Raw genomic sequence first — 17,320 nt, forward strand, 5'->3', positions numbered from 1 at the left:
CATCCTATCTGTGAGAGATGTATTTGACCTCGTAGAAGACGCTAATGAAAATGCATATTTAATCACGATAGATCAAGAAAAAGCATTCGATCGTGTTTCGCATTCATTCATCTTCAAGATTTTGGAAAAACCAAACTTTGGTAAAGCTTTCATTTCATGGATTAAAACATTATACACTGACTTTAAAAGCAGTGTCAAAATCAATGGTCACCTCACAGCATATTTTCCAATAGGCCAATCTGTCAGACAAGGTGATCCGCTCAGCAGTTTAATATTTTTATGGTCAGTCAACCTTTAAATTTGTTAATTAAGGCTAATTGATCTATTCATGGGGTAAAAAGCAATAGTCATTGCTCGTCTTTAATATATCAGCATGTAGACGACACTACAGTTACAGTGTCTGATGCACAGTCTGTATATAATACCTTAAACACTGTCAGAGAGTATTGTGATGCTACAGGGGCAAAGGTCAATTTAACAAAATCTCAAGTTTTGTGTTTAGGTAAAGCCCGCACAAACAGTATGAATTTTAACTAACCAATTATTGTTAAAAATGACTGTGTCAAATTATTAGGAATTTTCCTTGGTCTAGATAAAGCTCTCTGTGAAAGCAAAAACTGGAAAATTAAAATATTGAAACTGAAATCCCTGTTGGGATTTTGGTCACAAAGAAAGTTAACCCTACAAGGGAAGTCTATTGTTATAAAAAATGTAATACATTTATCATGTCAAGGTTGTGGTATACTGTGCATGTAGTGCCTGTCCCGGAGTGGTCAAGGAAAGAGATTGATTCAATCATTTCACATTTTATCTGGTGTGGTAAAACTCCACTTATCAAACATTCAACATGTTTGGATCATTTTTTACAAGGAGGATTATCAATTCCAAGTTATGAATACAAGATATATGCATTCAGATTAAAGTTGATTGGAAAATTCATGGATCGCAACTTTCATGCAGTATGGAAACAAACGTGTTCCATATTTATATCCCAATACATGAACATGGGTTGGACTAAAAGTATTTTTAGCATTGTTTACAGTCGTCCTGGTTTGAGCCGTATCAACCCGTTCTATGCTGTTATGAGTTTATCCCTGGCTTCCTACCACTTTCGGCAATAATAGAGATAGTAAACGAAGACCGACAACCGTTTGTGTCAACGATACAAACTGCATATTATATTATTAGTCAATCTCTACCAAATGAATGGTTGTCCATTTTGTACAATAAAACGACAAATCATAACAATGGACACTTTACAGATGCTTTTATTTGCACAGAGGATGAAAATATTGCTTCTAAAGAACCCGAAAACTCAGTCTCTATTCAAGATAGTATTAACATATTGCTGTCTGTTTATAGAATTTCTGTTTTTAAGAAAAGAGCAATCCTATCTTTACAGCAATGCAACCTCAATCTGGAAAACTGTTTAATTCTTATGTAAAACGTCACTTCAATCTTTTATGGGCACATTACCAAATTAAAAAACGTGCTGATATTTTTATACAGAGTTATAGTATGTCAGTTAACTTCCTGAAATTAGATGGAAATAAGCTCATATTTAAGCCAACTTTTCATGAATGAAATGTTTTAATAGAATGTGAGATATTATCAACATCTGTGATACCTTTTAAACACGTATTTGTAAAATATAAATGCTTCATGAAACATATTTTCTGTAATAAAATTTTATAAAAGAAAAAACAAGTGGTCAGGAATTTGCGTTGTGGCCGCAAGAACCCCGGTTCGAATCCGGGTCACGGCATGTTGCCCGAGCTTTTGCAGGATGTGTTTCTCTGCATTTTCCGAGCCAGGAAGCTTTCCAGTGGCCAACCAACCAGATGCGCAACTTTTGGCCGAGTTTCACGCGTCTCAGTCGAACACAAATTCAGTGGGAAATGAAGACATTGTCTGTAACCATCCAGGTACGACGATAGTTATAGAGAGGCACCTACTTTTAGAATGCCTTATGTCCATTGTGTAGCTAACGTAGCTATTTGAGGCGTTACACTCCTTCTGATAGCTTCTATCAAAAGTAGGCATATTTCCCTTGGCTATCTCCTATGGCTAAGAACTCTCTGTTGTATTTGCTACCTTCGTGTCATGAATACTGTGACTGTAAGTTACTCCTATCATCATGTGAAGCCCATGTTAGTTATTCCCTGTCGTGATGTTGTTGGAATTTTTCTGAAAGTGGCCTAATACTCACTGTCTCTCATCTATCACTGACAGTGTTTTTACCCCAGAACGTGTGTACATATTTTACGTGTGCTTCTTTGAATACGATTTGATTTCAGCTTCCTGGTCGAAACTTTCCACCTGATAATAATTAAGCCCCATATGCACTATATTTGCAATTATATGGTGATTGTGACAAAATAGAAAGTGTTGTTGTTGTGGCTGCAAACGCAGCCCAGACAGCGAATGGGACTTCTCCAAGGAAGCGCTGCCTAGTCAAACCCACCCAGAAATTTTCCGAGACTCCCCAACACTGTAGCTTTCTGCATTACCAAGATTGTCAGAAGGGCTGTATTCCTGGTAGCAAACCTGGGTGCTCTCCCAGTGTCAGTCAACGGATTGGGAGGTACCAAACCTATGGCACCGAGAACAATGGGTAGTCGGACAACTTGGTACTTGGGATGCAAGCCAGACTTTTCAAAAGCAAGGTCTGCATATTTGCCATGTTTTTCCGTAATCTTGTCAATCACATTAGTGACAAAAGGGACAGAAAGTTCAATGATATATATGATTTCATTGGATTGATCAAAATGGACAAGATCAGGTTTGTTGGCCTGGATACGTCTGAGGCTGTATACGGGTCTATTCAAAAGAATTTTGTATTGATCATTTTCCATGGCGCCCTCTACATATTCCGGGTCGTACCATGGATGGACCTCTGTGTCAAAACCACATGCATAGCGAAGACGGTAATAAAATGATCGAGCTCCACCATCATGTGGCTTAAGATACCGTGTCTCTGCTAACGAGGGGATCCAAGGGCAATGTGCTGGACAGTCTCATTAAATTCATTGCGTAATCTGAATATCAAATTTACATTTTGATGCAAAATCACACATTGACAGTTTCGAGTGGGAAGTGAGTGATCCTGAGCAGCAAACAGAAAGCCTTCCGTTTCACTTTTCAGGCCAGCCGACTTTATCCCAGCGAAGGACTTTTCAGGGTTTCTGATCTTCTCAACACACTGCACTTGAACCCGATGCAGTGGTCGATCAGATAGCCTGTCCTTGAAAAACTGAGTCTGGACCGATTTGATATGGCACTTGACACTCATTTCTGTACCGTCCAGCAGTACAGAACCATGAACAAAATCAACTCTGACATTGAGATTATGTCCCACATCCTTGGCTCGTTTACGAAAACTGTGGAATGCCTTGTTTTTATCATGAGTCTTGACATGCTTCACAAGGGGATCATCAGACAAATATATGTGTGCGGAAGAGCACAATACAATTCTATCATGAAGAGCCTCCGCGTTAATCAAACCACGCCCTCCCATTATGATTGGTTAATATAAACGATTGGGAGAAGAGCGAGGGTTATTATTATTATTATCATGATTATATTTTTTAAATTATTTTTCTTATTATTATATGGATTCGAATCCTAGTTCGCCCCGATCATGTTTCTAGGTTTGTCAGCACCATACCCGTGCACTTGGGTTTCACCGCAGTGGTAAACATCTAAGATCACTTCGGGCTTTCCTCCCACTTTAAGCTGACACGCCGCGATGTAACTGGAATACTGTTAAAAGGGGCGTTAAACACAACTCACTTACTCACTCAAATGCGGTTCAGAGGGTTTTACATCCACCTCACATATCGGGTACCCATTCCCTGCTGGGTGAACAGAGGCACATTTTAAGTGCACTTGTAAGGCACTTGCCCAGGGTGACACGTGTTTCGAATGGATGGCCGTATTCGTGATTCCACCATCTGGTCATCTACCATCGGACGGGTGGGTTCTTTTGAGTGCACATGTCCACTAGGGCTGGTAACAACACTTCATAAACCTACTGCCACTTTTGCCTATTGTAATGTAGGTATCTTTCTTTCTCGTAATAACCTCTAGGGAGGTTTTACTTTTTTCCTAGTAAGACCTCATCCCGGCAATGAGGTTTACACATGAAGACCTGTTGGTCCCAAGGCTGAATAACAACACGTTCACTGGCGGGATACGATCTCAGCACATGACGTTTTGACCGCTTGCCCACTCCGCCACCAAAAGAAACATGACAAATACATGACTGGGTGGCGCGTCATCTTTTCCAGGTGTGTAAATGGGTGGGCCGGATTAATTGGGCTGGGCTGATAATTATTTCTCAGTATTTGAGTTCAAAATTTACAAAGATCGCCTCCGTGGTCTACCGTCTGCCCGGAGAGCGGAAGGTCGGAGGTTCGATCCTCGGCCGCGTCAGACCAAAGACGTTAAAAGATGGTATTTGTTGTTACACTGCCTGATGCTCGGTATCAGGAGCTAAAACAAGGACTGGTTGGTTCGGAGTCAGCACACTGTGTCTGAGTGGGGTATTCATGTTAAACTGCGGCATGGTATCTCAGTGGATTAGCACTATAAATTCAGCATTAGTCCAGACTAGTACAAACAGCAAAACACACATGCATGCAAGTCGCTATATAAGTGCAATAATCTTGAACGCGACGTTAAACCCTATTTAAACTCGCCTCACCTCACCTCAAAATGTACCAAAATCAGATTGGCGACGCGTCAAGTCATTAAATCGTGGTCTCGACTTCGGTAAACTTGAAATCGCTGTTTAAAAAAAGATGTCATTACATTCGTTTATACACCACCAAGATTATGATGTTTAGAATTAAATGTAAGTGTATCCTGGTGTGAGATTAGCTTACCGTTTTTTAATATGCATGCATGCCTCGACGTGATTGCTCCAGACCACTACAACTTGAAAAAAGGAGACTCTAATATTAATGAAGGTTAAGCAAGTGCGTTTACAGCGAGACATATAAGATACGTTAAATATACCATACCCCCTGAACCCAGAGGAGCCGCCGACAACAGTGAGACATGTAAGATACGTTAAATATACCATACCCCCTGAACCCAGAGGAGCCGCCGACACTAGTGAGACATGTAAGATACGTTAAATATACCATACCCCCTGAACCAAGTGGAGCCGCCGACAACAGTGAGACATGTAAGATACGTTAAATATACCATACCCCCTGAACCCAGAGGAGCCGCCGACACTAGTGAGACATGTAAGATACGTTAAATATACCATACCCCCTGAACCCAGTGGAGCCGCCGACACTAGTGAGACATGTAAGATACGTTAAATATACCATACCTCCTGAACCCAGAGGAGCCGCCGACACTAGTGAGACATGTAAGATACGTTAAATATACCATACCCCCTGAACCCAGAGGAGCCGCCGACACTAGTGAGACATGTAAGATACGTTAAATATACCATACCCCCTGAACCCAGAGGAGCCGCCGACACTAGTGAGACATGTAAGATACGTTAAATATACCATACCCCCTGAACCCAGTGGAGCCGCCGACACTAGTGAGACATGTAAGATACGTTAAATAAACCATACCCCCCTGAACCCAGAGGAGCCGCCGACAACAATCCTTGACACTTAATGTGTTGGAGTGGGTTTTACGCCGCTTTTAGCGATTCCAGCAATATCACGGCAAGGGACACCAGAAATGGGCTTCACACATTGTACCCATGTGTGGGAACGAACTTGGTATTCGGCATGGCGAGCGAACGCTTTAACCATTGGGCTATCTCATCGCCCCACAATGTGCTGGATGTATTTGGTATACATCTACCATGATTGAATGGAATGTCCCAGGTTTAAGGATGCGACAACTGAAAAAGGTTTTGTCAATGCTATATACCTGCTGGTGGTGTGTGAGTTGGATTTAACGCCGCTTTGAACAGCATTCCAGATATATCACCCGTGCCCCCTGCCCAAAGAAACTTAACAACAGGCTGTTTGTTTGTTTGTTGTTTAACACCGCCCTCGGCAATATTCCAGCTATAGGACGGCGGTCTGTAAATAATCTGGTCTGGACCAGACAATCCAGTGACTGACATCATGAGCGAACCTGACCACCCGATCCCGTAAGTCACCTCTTACCGACACGCATAGTCGCCTCTTAGGGCACACATGGGTTGCTAAAGATCTATTCTAACCCGGATCGAACAACATGCGAACAGCAGTTACAAGAAGCCTTCATATTGATGCATACAACTGGGCGACTGTGATACGATAAAAATGCTCGCGTTGCAGGTGACATGTGCTTTGTATTAATTTAAAGTATTTTTTAAATAAGTTTGATTAGTGTCCCGGATTACTTTCAAAAGTGATAAAATGTCAGTGTCGTAAACGAAATGATTTGTCGGTCGCGTTACCGGAAACACGTTTTATTCTTTTCACCAAGGAATTTAAGAAAGCTAAATTGTTTGCTCCCGGACATAAAGACGAGAGAGTTGACACGTGAACTGTCCTGTGTCATTTGATATTGGTGTAACCGTTTTTAAACTTCTGTACACTGCTGTACACTGCAAACACAATGCCGATGTCAAAAGGTCTCAAAGAATTATAATAATTTTGCTTTTCTCCAGGTTTCTACGACAAATGTGTTTTCCAATTCGACTATATCAGACAAAACTGACGAGTGTGGTCTCATGATCCTACTGACACAATACCAAAATGACTACAGTAAACTACGTTTATAACGAACACGCTTATAACGAACTGACGGATATTACGAACTGTTTTTTGGTCCCGTCCATTTGCTGTATATATGCGTATAACGAACTACGGTTATAACGAACTACAATTAGTGGTCCCTTTTAGTTCGTTATAACCGTAGCTTACTGTATTTCGAATAAACAGCCTCCTTCATCGTATGCTCTGGCTGAAAAACAAACTAGTAAGACCCAGATGCTGTTTAACAGAATTTAGATATTCACAAAATAACAGTGGTCATGTGAATTTATCAATTATCAATTACTGAAACCAAAGAAATACTTAAGATTGTATGAAAAACATTGCTCTTTATTCTAAAACATTGCTTGATCAGTCAGTTGACAGTGTACACACAAGAACACTTGTGAAGATCAACTAGAGAAGTTTTAAGCCTATAGGCTACTATATAGCCCCTAAATGCAGTTGCATATAAGGTAGAATAAAAATAATTCTATAAAGGAACCCAAACGCATCTTACTTTCCTAAGCTGAAGATGGGAAGCGAATAGTATGTAAGAACTGAGAAAGGGGTGAATGTTTATTAAACTATGTACTCCGTGGCCTGTAAGAGAGAGTGAGTGAGTATGGTTTTAGGCCGCTTTTAGCCATATTACAGCAATATCACGGCGGGTGACACCAGAAATGTACCCATGTCGAGAATCGAACCCGGGTCTTCGGCGTGACAGGCGAACGCTTTAACCACTAGGCTACCCGACCGCCCCTATAAGAGAGACTACGTTAAGACATTTATATGTTTTGGGGGGTTTATGAGAAGGTAACAACTAATTGTTTTCTTTCTTTTTCAAACTGCTGTAAAACTACAGGAAGATCTGAAATTTTGAATTGGTTTACATTCTAAAGCCAACAGCATAAGAAAGTTTTTCCGGTCCAGCGAAAGCCCGATAAAACACCATAAATATTTAAATATTTGTGGTACTAAAAGATGCTCAGTTTGTAAACGATATGAACATGATCAGTTACTTTTGTTCCGGTTGTTTTTTTACCCCGGTTAGACTAGGTCTTCCGCAACCCGTGCTTGTTGTAAAAGGCGCCTAACGGGATCGGGTGGTCAGGTTCGCTGACGTTGAGGCACATCATCGTATCCAAATTGCGTAGATCGATGCTCATAATGTCAATCACTGGATTGTGTGGTCCAGATTCGATTATTGACAGACCGCCGTCATAAAGCTGAAATATTGTTAGTGCGGCGTTAAACAAAATAAAAGGTAAGAGGCGACTAACTGTATCGGGCGGTCAGGCTCGCTGACTAGCATGGTCGATGCATGTCACAGCATCCAAATTGCGTAGATCGATGCTCATGTCAATCACTGGATTGTTTGGTCCTGATTCCAGTATTTACTGACCGCCGTGGTATAGCTGGAATTTCGATGAGTGCAGCGTTAAACACTCAGCTTAACTATACTATATATAGGTTTTTGTGTACTCACGATATAGGTGCTTGTCGTAAGAGCAGACTAACAGGGTCGGGTGGTCAGGCTTGCTGACTTGAAGCATGTCATCGTATCCCAATTGCGTGGATCGATGCTGATGATGTCATTTACAAACCGCTGTCCTATAGCTGGAATATTACTGAGTGCGGCATTAAACAACAAACAAACAAAATAAATAATTTGTAAGTGACAGGAACGAGCATTGTCATTGGAACAGTTTAAGCTATTCCGGATACCACAGGTTCTAACCGTTTGATGGCAGGGATACTACAGTGGGTGCGCGACGGGTAGACGTTTGAAGTTTGTTTAATTTCTGAGCTCAGCTCTCAGTTATGAGTGTTCACGCCGCTTTGAACAGAAATTTAGCTATATCACGGCGTGTCAACTTTATGTGGGAGGAAAGCCCGCAATGATGCAGGTGTCTACCACTATTGGGAAACCCGCGAGCACTGGATAGGTGCGGACATCCCGAGAAACATTAACAGCGCAAACCGGGATTCGAGCCCACGATTTCTAGCACGCTCTCTGATGTGGCTCTCAGTGCGTTAACTAATGAGTCTCTATACTATCCAATGATCCTGCAGGCTCGACCACACTGAAGGACACCGTGAAATAGCAGAGAGTGTGCATCCATTACGTATACGCTGCTTGTTGTGTCACAGTATCTATAGCAGGTGAGGTGATGTGATAAAATCAGGTTTAACGTCGCGTTCATGATGTATTTATTTAGCGACGTGCATGAACGAGTGTGTGTGGCTGCTTGTACTAGCCCGGACTAATGCCGGTTTTATAGTGCTACCCTACTCAGATACCATGCCGCAGTTTAACATGGATACCCAGCCGACCAGTCCTTGTTTTATCTTCTTAACAGTTAATACCAAGCACCAGGCAGAGTTAAAGCAAGTACCATCTTTTCATGTATTTTTGGTGTGACGCGTCCGGGGATCGAATCGTCGTCCTTTCACTACACCTATAGCAAATTTCGGAATGCAGTCAAGGTATATCGAATCACTAAAACAAACTCAATCCACCGCAGTACCTATATTTCTTGAATACTATTTAAACGCCTGCAGTGAATCAATACAAGCCGTGAATTTCACACGGCATAGAATCAAAAGTTATTTAAGTTCATGCAGGCGCACTTCTTCCCCTTTCGTGTCAACCTCCCCATCAGACCCCCCCCTCTCTCCGACACACACACTCCCTCCCGGACTCACCCTCCCCTTGTCACCCCCACCCCTTAATTGCTCCCATTGAACTCTAAGACGATCACAAACAGCATTACCTCACCGACCTAACAAGGTGTATAATAAATGTTTCATGGACTCGAACGAATCGATGCCGTATCAAAGACTATTGATCGAAATAGTTTTTGCAATTAGTGGATAATGAACATAAGAATAGTGTGTGTGGAAAGAAAAAAACCCGTTAACGGTAAAGGTTGTTTTTTTCAATTACCCATGCGTATTTGTACAATTCATATCGAACCGGACATTTATGATTTCACTCCTTGTTTACAAATTCTCTGTACGCCAGTAACTTCAAAGGCGGGTATTTTTTGCTCGGTCTGAAGCTAAGCGAGCACGGTGGGGTCGGCACAGATTATTCGTGTCTCTCCCCGTAGGCGGGGAAACCCTATAAACCACGTGACTCTCCAAAGGCTTTGATGCACGCCGCCATTGACTGGTATGCTAGCTTACCGCTAGAGAAGTGGCGAGAGAGGGTGCGGGTGTGTATATGTCGATAGGAGACTCAGGGAAGCGATGTCCCGCGTCCTAAGCTCCGGAGACGTTCCGGGAAGATGAATCTGGTTGTCTTGTTGTTGTGTATGTTAGTGGCATCGCGTGGAATGACACAAAACACTGGAATTCTGGAGATAGTACTGTTCAATTCTGTGGAAAATGGCGATTACAAGACGAGATCGTACCGACTGAATGGAGAATTCTCAGCTGCAGGTGCCCGAGTCAGCGCTGAAGGACAGCTGATGCAGGTGAGACATCCGTGTTTTTGTTCCCGTCACCACACGAGTACATCACACAGCACGAGCGGTCCGTGCTGCACGTGAAATATTCACGGGTCGACAGATTGCTTCATGCGCGGTCAGCCGACCCTCCCGACCTGTGTCCACCAAGGGCAAGGATGCGATTTCTTGTTTACACAATTGATACGTACTACAATGTAACCTTTAAAACAATTCTAGATTGTTTAATTGAAACATGAAGACGCGAAAGTTGTACAAAGTTTCCACGCCGAGGCTGTTATGAATGGGCTGTGTTGTCAACAGAGCGAGTGCGTGTTGTGTGCTTGATAGCGGCAGTGTTAAAGGGACCGATGGTTGCATTCCATGCTTTTCAACCCTTGTGTTTTGTTAGCCGGCAGTCGTGCAGCCGGGATAAACCCCTGTATAGCTTGTTGACTTGGGCTGAATACACCTGACAGATTAAATTTTCAGGCAAGAAGACGAGTGTAGAGGTGCTATGGCTGTTTTCTACCTCCTTTTGACGTTCGGAGCAATACGACACTCGTGCAAATGTTACTTTGAGACTTAATGATATGGCTAACAGTTATGACTAAGTAAAGTAAAATGGGTTATGAATGGCAAATGATGATTATATTTCTTTTATTACCTTTCCTTTATGATATATCAGCATTTTATTATAAGGGTTGTCATGAATTTTAGTTGTATCATCATCATCAAGATAGAGGGTGGAAAAGTGGTTAAGTCTTCATCTCGTCATGCCGAAGCCCCAGGTTTGATTTCTGTAATGTTAAAAATGTTGAACACTTTGTTATCTCCTGCTTTGGTGTACATTTTATTCTTATTAATTTCCTTGTATCAACTGCAGTTCTTATTGAAGTAATTAAACAAGGATGATCTGCTTTTATTGAAACAGCTCAGTGGATAATTTGTCAAGAACCTATCTGGTGGGGTAGCCAAATTGTCAAGGCGGTCACTCATCACACAGGGGATTTATCCAATCCAATGATTGACAGTCTATGTGCAATGACTTGTATCAACCAAGTCGCATAGCCTGACCACCCTATCCTGCTAGTCGCCTCTTACGGCAAGCATGGTTCCTTCCAAGGGCAAACATGGGTTGCTGAAGACCCATTCTCTACCCGGATCTCGCACTCTTTGTAACACATAATGGGGTTCTTCTTTCCATGGCAAGACACTGCCATCTGCATTCTTCACCAAACTGGTAAATGTCTACGAGAAGTGTTACTATGTGTTTTCTACCAACATTGGGCTAACATGCCGGACTATAACTGCCACTGTTCCAAGAGGCTTTAAACTCGACTAACTCACCCCTTATTCTGATATTTGCCAGAACATCAGATTTTCGGCCTGGATTGTAGCAGCAGAGAAGCCATTAAGTCAGCAATCAACCACCATGGTCACTGAGTGAGTGGACAGTAACTGCGCGAGACTGACATTATTTTCCTCACAAGAGAATTGATAGAGGCTGGTAATGACTTGTTACAGTTGTGTGTTGTCAGTTTGAGTCCTGTTTATCAATATATTCCCAGCTCGTCCTCAGAAAGATAAGTGGAACTTGATAGACCACAGAAGGATGATAAAAAGCAATACAGTCTGGTAACCATGGCAGCACAACTCCACCCCAACCTCTCAGAACCCCCCCCCCCCCCCCCCCCCCCACACACACCTTCTTCACCCTCCCAGTAGTTTCATTAGAGACAGTATGAGGTTGGTGGATTAGTTCGGAAGGATAAGTGCATCTCAGCCTTAGGGTAGAAGATGGATGTTGCTGGAAATGAGATCGAGCCTTAGAATAAGGAAATGAGATGGATTTCAAGTATTGATATAGCAGCATAGCAGGCTCTTCAGTTGGTGCCCTCAGTAGTGAGCCCATATCAATGCTTACCACTGAATAAAACTTATTAGGACAATAAGGATTGCCTTATCTTCAGTGGACAAAATCGGAACTACCAGCTGAAATCATGTCCCATGTGAAAAAGCAGAGATGGACGAATGTTTAGAGCTGTCGGTATATTCGTTTAGTGATGCTTTAAAGCTCCTACAGGGGTATGGGAGTGGACTCCTCATACATGTATGTAGTAGTGAGTTAAGTGACACAGAATATAGTTATGTACAATTCTAAATAACGATCATTTCGAAAGGAACCCTTGAGTATTAAGGCGCTCTCTTACCAAGAGCTGGGGATGAGAATGAAATGAGGGTGGTTCTTTTATTGAGAGATGTAAGTACGGAGAGTAGAAGTTTTAGGAAATTAACCCAGTCCACATTTTTTTTTGCACTTTTCCCCCCTTGACTATGGGCAAATTGACTGAGAAAATCGATTACCCATTTGATAAAATAAATATATGTGGCCTTGATAACACTTATCTCCTGTTTTTTTTAAGTAAGTTTCAGTTATATAGGAATATATGGCTAATTTATTTTTGAAATTGGCCGTATCCTCAGTTCCATATTAAAGAAAAATTCATGTGTTTAACCTAATTATTCCTGCTTGTATATGATAGAATCTTGCAGTGATTCATGTGTCAGTGCACAATAACAGAACTAGTTAAAGTAGTTAAGTACTTATTGACTGATCAATGTGATTAGTTACTCAGCAGTCTAAAGAGGTGCACCTGTTAATTATCCACTTACTGCTGGCTGCAAGGTTTTCGCAGTAAATTGACCGTGAAGTGATAATTGCGGTACCTGTTAATAGCCCAGGTGTGATAGCAGGATGTACGGCCACAGTTGCTTGTCCTTGAAGCCACTTAGAGCTTGCCAGAGTTAGCGGTAATTTCTTGGCAACTCTTCAAGTGATTGGGGACAAACATTACTTTCAATTTGTGTTTGGCTTGTATTTTCTCTATACTATCAATTTGTTGATCATGAAAAATGTTCAAACTGATATTTACATTGCCAGTGTCTTTTTGTTTTTGACAGGTGAGTCGACATAAAATTTGAAAAAAAAAGCTTTGAAAGAATTCTTTTCTGTGGCAGATTGACACAAAGTCCAAGAAAAAATAATTTTATTGCTGTGAAATATTGCAAGACTTGTTTTGGGACCTACATTTATATTAAGTACAGATATTCCACTATCATGATGTAGTATGCTACTCAAGATTTGCTAAGGACTGGGATAGTCACCTTTAGTCAAAGGTCCTTAGCAGATGTTGAGTAGTATTCTTGGCCTAAACAGCCTTGTGTTTGTACTTAGTTGTTTTGTACGGGAACAGACCTCAGCATCTTGTTGGCAAGATAACCCATGGCAAAGTTACACGTGAAAGAACTGAAAGTCTAAGTTTATTCAACATATACAGTTCCTATCCTTGTGTCTCAGGTTTTGGTTTGGTTTGTTGTTTAACGCCGCACTCAGCAATATTCCAGCTATATGACGGTGGTCTGTAAATAATCGAGTCTGGACCAGACAATCCAGTGATTGATATCATGAGCATCGATCCACGCCATTGGGATCGATGACATGCTTTAACCATGTCAACGAGCCTGACGACCTGATCCCGTTGGTCGCCTCTTTCGACAAGAATGGTCGCCTTTTAAGGCAAGCATGGGTTGAAGACCTATTCTGCCCCGGATCTTTGTGTCTTGGGTGGATATGTCTGTAGGTTTATTGTATAAAATAAGCAAGGTCAGTTGTGTTTTTTTAAAATGGATGATAATGTTTATCAAAAGTAAGACGTCTGTCTAAAAGTTTGTCAACAATGGTGTTATTTTTCTTCTTATCAGTGTGTTTGTGGAGTCTGTTTATGCAGTATCTATGTGGAGTCTGTTTATGCAGTATCTTTCATTATATAAACATAGGTGAGAAGTTGTGTTTACCGTAGTCTCACATCTTGTATGTGCACTCATATAAAATACTTAGTTACTCAGTTACTTTTGTCTGCAAAAAACTCTGTTTGCTATGAACTATTAAAGTAATATGTCACAGAAGATATTTATGCTTTAAGTATTCCAAGTACAGGATGAATACTATTTTCATTTATGTTGGTTAACACATAAAAAAAAGCAAGACTAATTTTTTTATTTCAATCCTTGAAAACATTTTTGGGTTTGAGAACATTGATTTACGAAAAATGTGGCAGAAGCACGAAAAGACCTTGAATTTGGCTGTCTTTGATTGTCTCATCAAGACTTGATTTACAGGCCACCTTCATATACAGGTAGATGGATTATTACTGAATTCAGTGTTTAGCTACAAACACAGTAAGACACTTGAAAAGGCCATGAAATTGGCCTAAACACTTCTGTTACATATATTACAATTAATGCTTTTTTATACCCCTGGTGGAGGGCACAGGTGGCCCAGTCGTCTAAGGTGCCGCGATTCGCTGTGCCAGAAACCTATGATTGTGGGTTTGAATCCCAGTTCGCCCCGATTATGTTTCTAGGTTTGTCAGCACCATACCCGTGCTCGTGGGTTTCACCGAAGTGGTAAACATCTGAGACCTGCATCACTTCAGGCTTTCCTCCCACATTAAGCTGACACGCAGTGATATAACTGGAATACTGTTAAAAGTGGCGTTAAACCCAACTCACTCATTATCCCCCTGGTATGTAGTAAGGGGGAATATAGTAATGGTAGTCCGTCCGTCTGTCCATCTGTAATCCTTTCTTGTCAGGATTATGTCTCTAAACTTAAACTAATGGGTATTCGTTCATGAAACTTTTGCACACACAAAGATCTTCTGGTGTCTTTTGCTATTTAAGGATTTTTTAAAGAATTTTTATTCTTTCCATTTCCATGGCAACAAGTTTGACTTTGATTCAAGTGGTGTGGTGTGGACTAATCTAGACTTGACCAATCATTCTAGACTTGAGTTGGACTTCTTTTTTAGTTTATTCTCTAGCGTCCTAGAGACAGGCTAGTCCGGATCATATCTCTGGAATTAGTTGGTATTCTTTGTTCTTTGAAGTTGTGGGGGCCAGGGGGATTTGTCATCTTCTGTTAACTCTTATTTGAATTGATAAATGGTGACATTGTGTAGCAATAGATTACCATGGAAAATATAGATAAAAAATGTTGCAATGCTGGTGTGATGACTTGAATAATAGTGTATGTGCTAATGGAGGCATGCTGGCATTATAGAATGAAGTAAGAAATTCCTAATAAATCTGTTTCAAATCACACTTGGGCCAGACTTTAAGCTTGCAAGGTGTGATCGTTGCTTTGAACAGTCCTCAGACTTTGTGGGTCAAGTTTTGTATGAACCAAGCTTCATTACCTCAGTTTGTTAAAAACATCTAAAGATTAAATAATTACCATAGTACCTCTAATAAATGCTTACTCTTTGAACGAACTGTTGTATGCCGCTACATACCCAGCTCTTATTGGAGGAATTACACTAATTTGTTTTATTCTTAACTTCACTGCTTGAACATTCTCAGTGAAATAGCATCATGTCAGACTTTGTAATTTTTAGGACTGCTCCGTGAATAGTGTCGGCCCGGAGAGAGGAAGGTCTGTGGTTCGATGCCCGGGCATATCATACCAAAATACTTTAAAAGACGGTACTGGTTGTTATCCTGTCTGGTGCTCGGCATTAAGGGGCTAAAACAAGGACGGGTGGATTCGGTGTATAAAGTCATCTGGGTGGGGTATTCATGTTAGACTGTGGCATGGTATCTCAGTGGCCTTGCACTATAAAATCTGCATTAGTCTGGACTAGTATAAGCAGCCACACACACACACACATTCATGCATGCACGTCACTATAATCAAGTGCAATAATCTTGAACGTGTCCAAAACCCAATTTCACCTCACGTTATAATTTTTAGATTTTATGGTATTATATGTCAGCGTGACATCGTAACGCCCAGGTGGTTTATGTGACACAGTTAAAACAATATATATATGTGTGTAATAAACTGTACATGAAATAATTAACTATATAACAAAGTACTGAAAACATATCTAGTGTACATACAAAAAAGTAGTTAAAATATATTCTGGGTTTAACACATGTAGAATTTATTCGACTTGTAATACCAGTAGGTACTACTTGTAATTAAGTGCCAACCATTGCTCCTTTGTAGATGTTGGAATTAGTAAATATTGTGCCAATCTTTAGCCAGACCATTCTTTTACTGGAAAAGCCAAATTTTATGAAATAATTAATGCTCTGATTGACAGAAAATGTGCTCACCAATACAGTTGAACACTGTGGTGTCAAACTTACGTGTCTCAAAGTGGAAGCTTGGTCGCTGCGTATTCCTTCTTTATTCATTGTTTTTGGTTGTGTTGAATCTCGTAGAACTCAAAGTATTTACGTTTGGCTCTTCAACTTCAACACAGTTTTTTAATAATTAATTGTTTTGTTAATTAGTAGTTTTTGCTTTTTGCTTGTCATTTTTTCAAGGGTTTCTAAATGAAAATACCCTAAACATGCTAAAGTAAACCCTGTTTTTGATAATTTATAAGATTTATGAGAAATCAATTATTTTCCTGTCTGAATCCTCCCAAGAATATCCGTAAACAAGGTGGCATTGGTAACATGATGCTAATGTTATTATTGTAATCATACTGGGAAATAATATGAACAAAAATATAATATGAGCTGTGTACCAGACATTTGTAGCAGCTTTTGTCATGACAGTGTCTTTACTCTCCGCCCTAATGTCAGTTTAATGTCAACATAGATAATTATTTTCTTTAAACAGTTGGGACTGTCTCCATCTATCCAACTGCACCATCCGTGGTAATTTTATCTATGTGAAACACTCATTTAAACATTACCAGAACAATCCCAGTTGTTTAGTCAGGTGGGTTTTTTTCACCTTGAAAATGACAATGCATTCTACCTGCCTTCCTGAAACATTCACCCTTTTAATCAGAGGACATTGTCCTGTGCTTTGTTTCGTGTAATTATAGTAGGGATCTCAGGTAACGATTACTTACACAAACACAGGGCTTTGATTACTCAGGGAGCCCAGGTGGCCCAGCAAGGTAAGGCGCTGCAATGTTGCCTCCCTCACATGTAGCAGGATCCCAGATTTGCCATTGTCAGACCCAGATGAATTCTATGATTCTGAGATGGAAAGATTTCTAGAAAATGTAACTTATCGCTGAATTGCAGAAAAATCGCAGAATTTGCTTTTTTTTATAATCA

General features: G+C 40.7%; 1 protein-coding gene across 1 annotated transcript in view; it reads left to right on the top strand.

Annotated features, from left to right (window-relative positions):
• The first annotated feature begins 9,863 nt into the window (after nt 1-9,863).
• LOC124128247 (E3 ubiquitin-protein ligase ZNRF3-like) overlaps nt 9,864-17,320 on the top strand; it is a 77,596-nt gene continuing 70,139 nt past the window's right edge. The window contains exon 1 of the mRNA XM_046491632.2: nt 9,864-10,204. Within this exon, the coding sequence (XP_046347588.1) occupies nt 10,016-10,204 (189 nt within the window). The 5' untranslated portion in view covers nt 9,864-10,015. The remainder of the gene's footprint in view (nt 10,205-17,320) is intronic.

The sequence above is a fragment of the Haliotis rufescens genome, unplaced genomic scaffold (genome assembly GCF_023055435.1).
Source record: "Haliotis rufescens isolate VD_foot unplaced genomic scaffold, xgHalRufe1.0.p SCAF_15, whole genome shotgun sequence".
Taxonomy (NCBI): domain Eukaryota; kingdom Metazoa; phylum Mollusca; class Gastropoda; order Lepetellida; family Haliotidae; genus Haliotis; species Haliotis rufescens.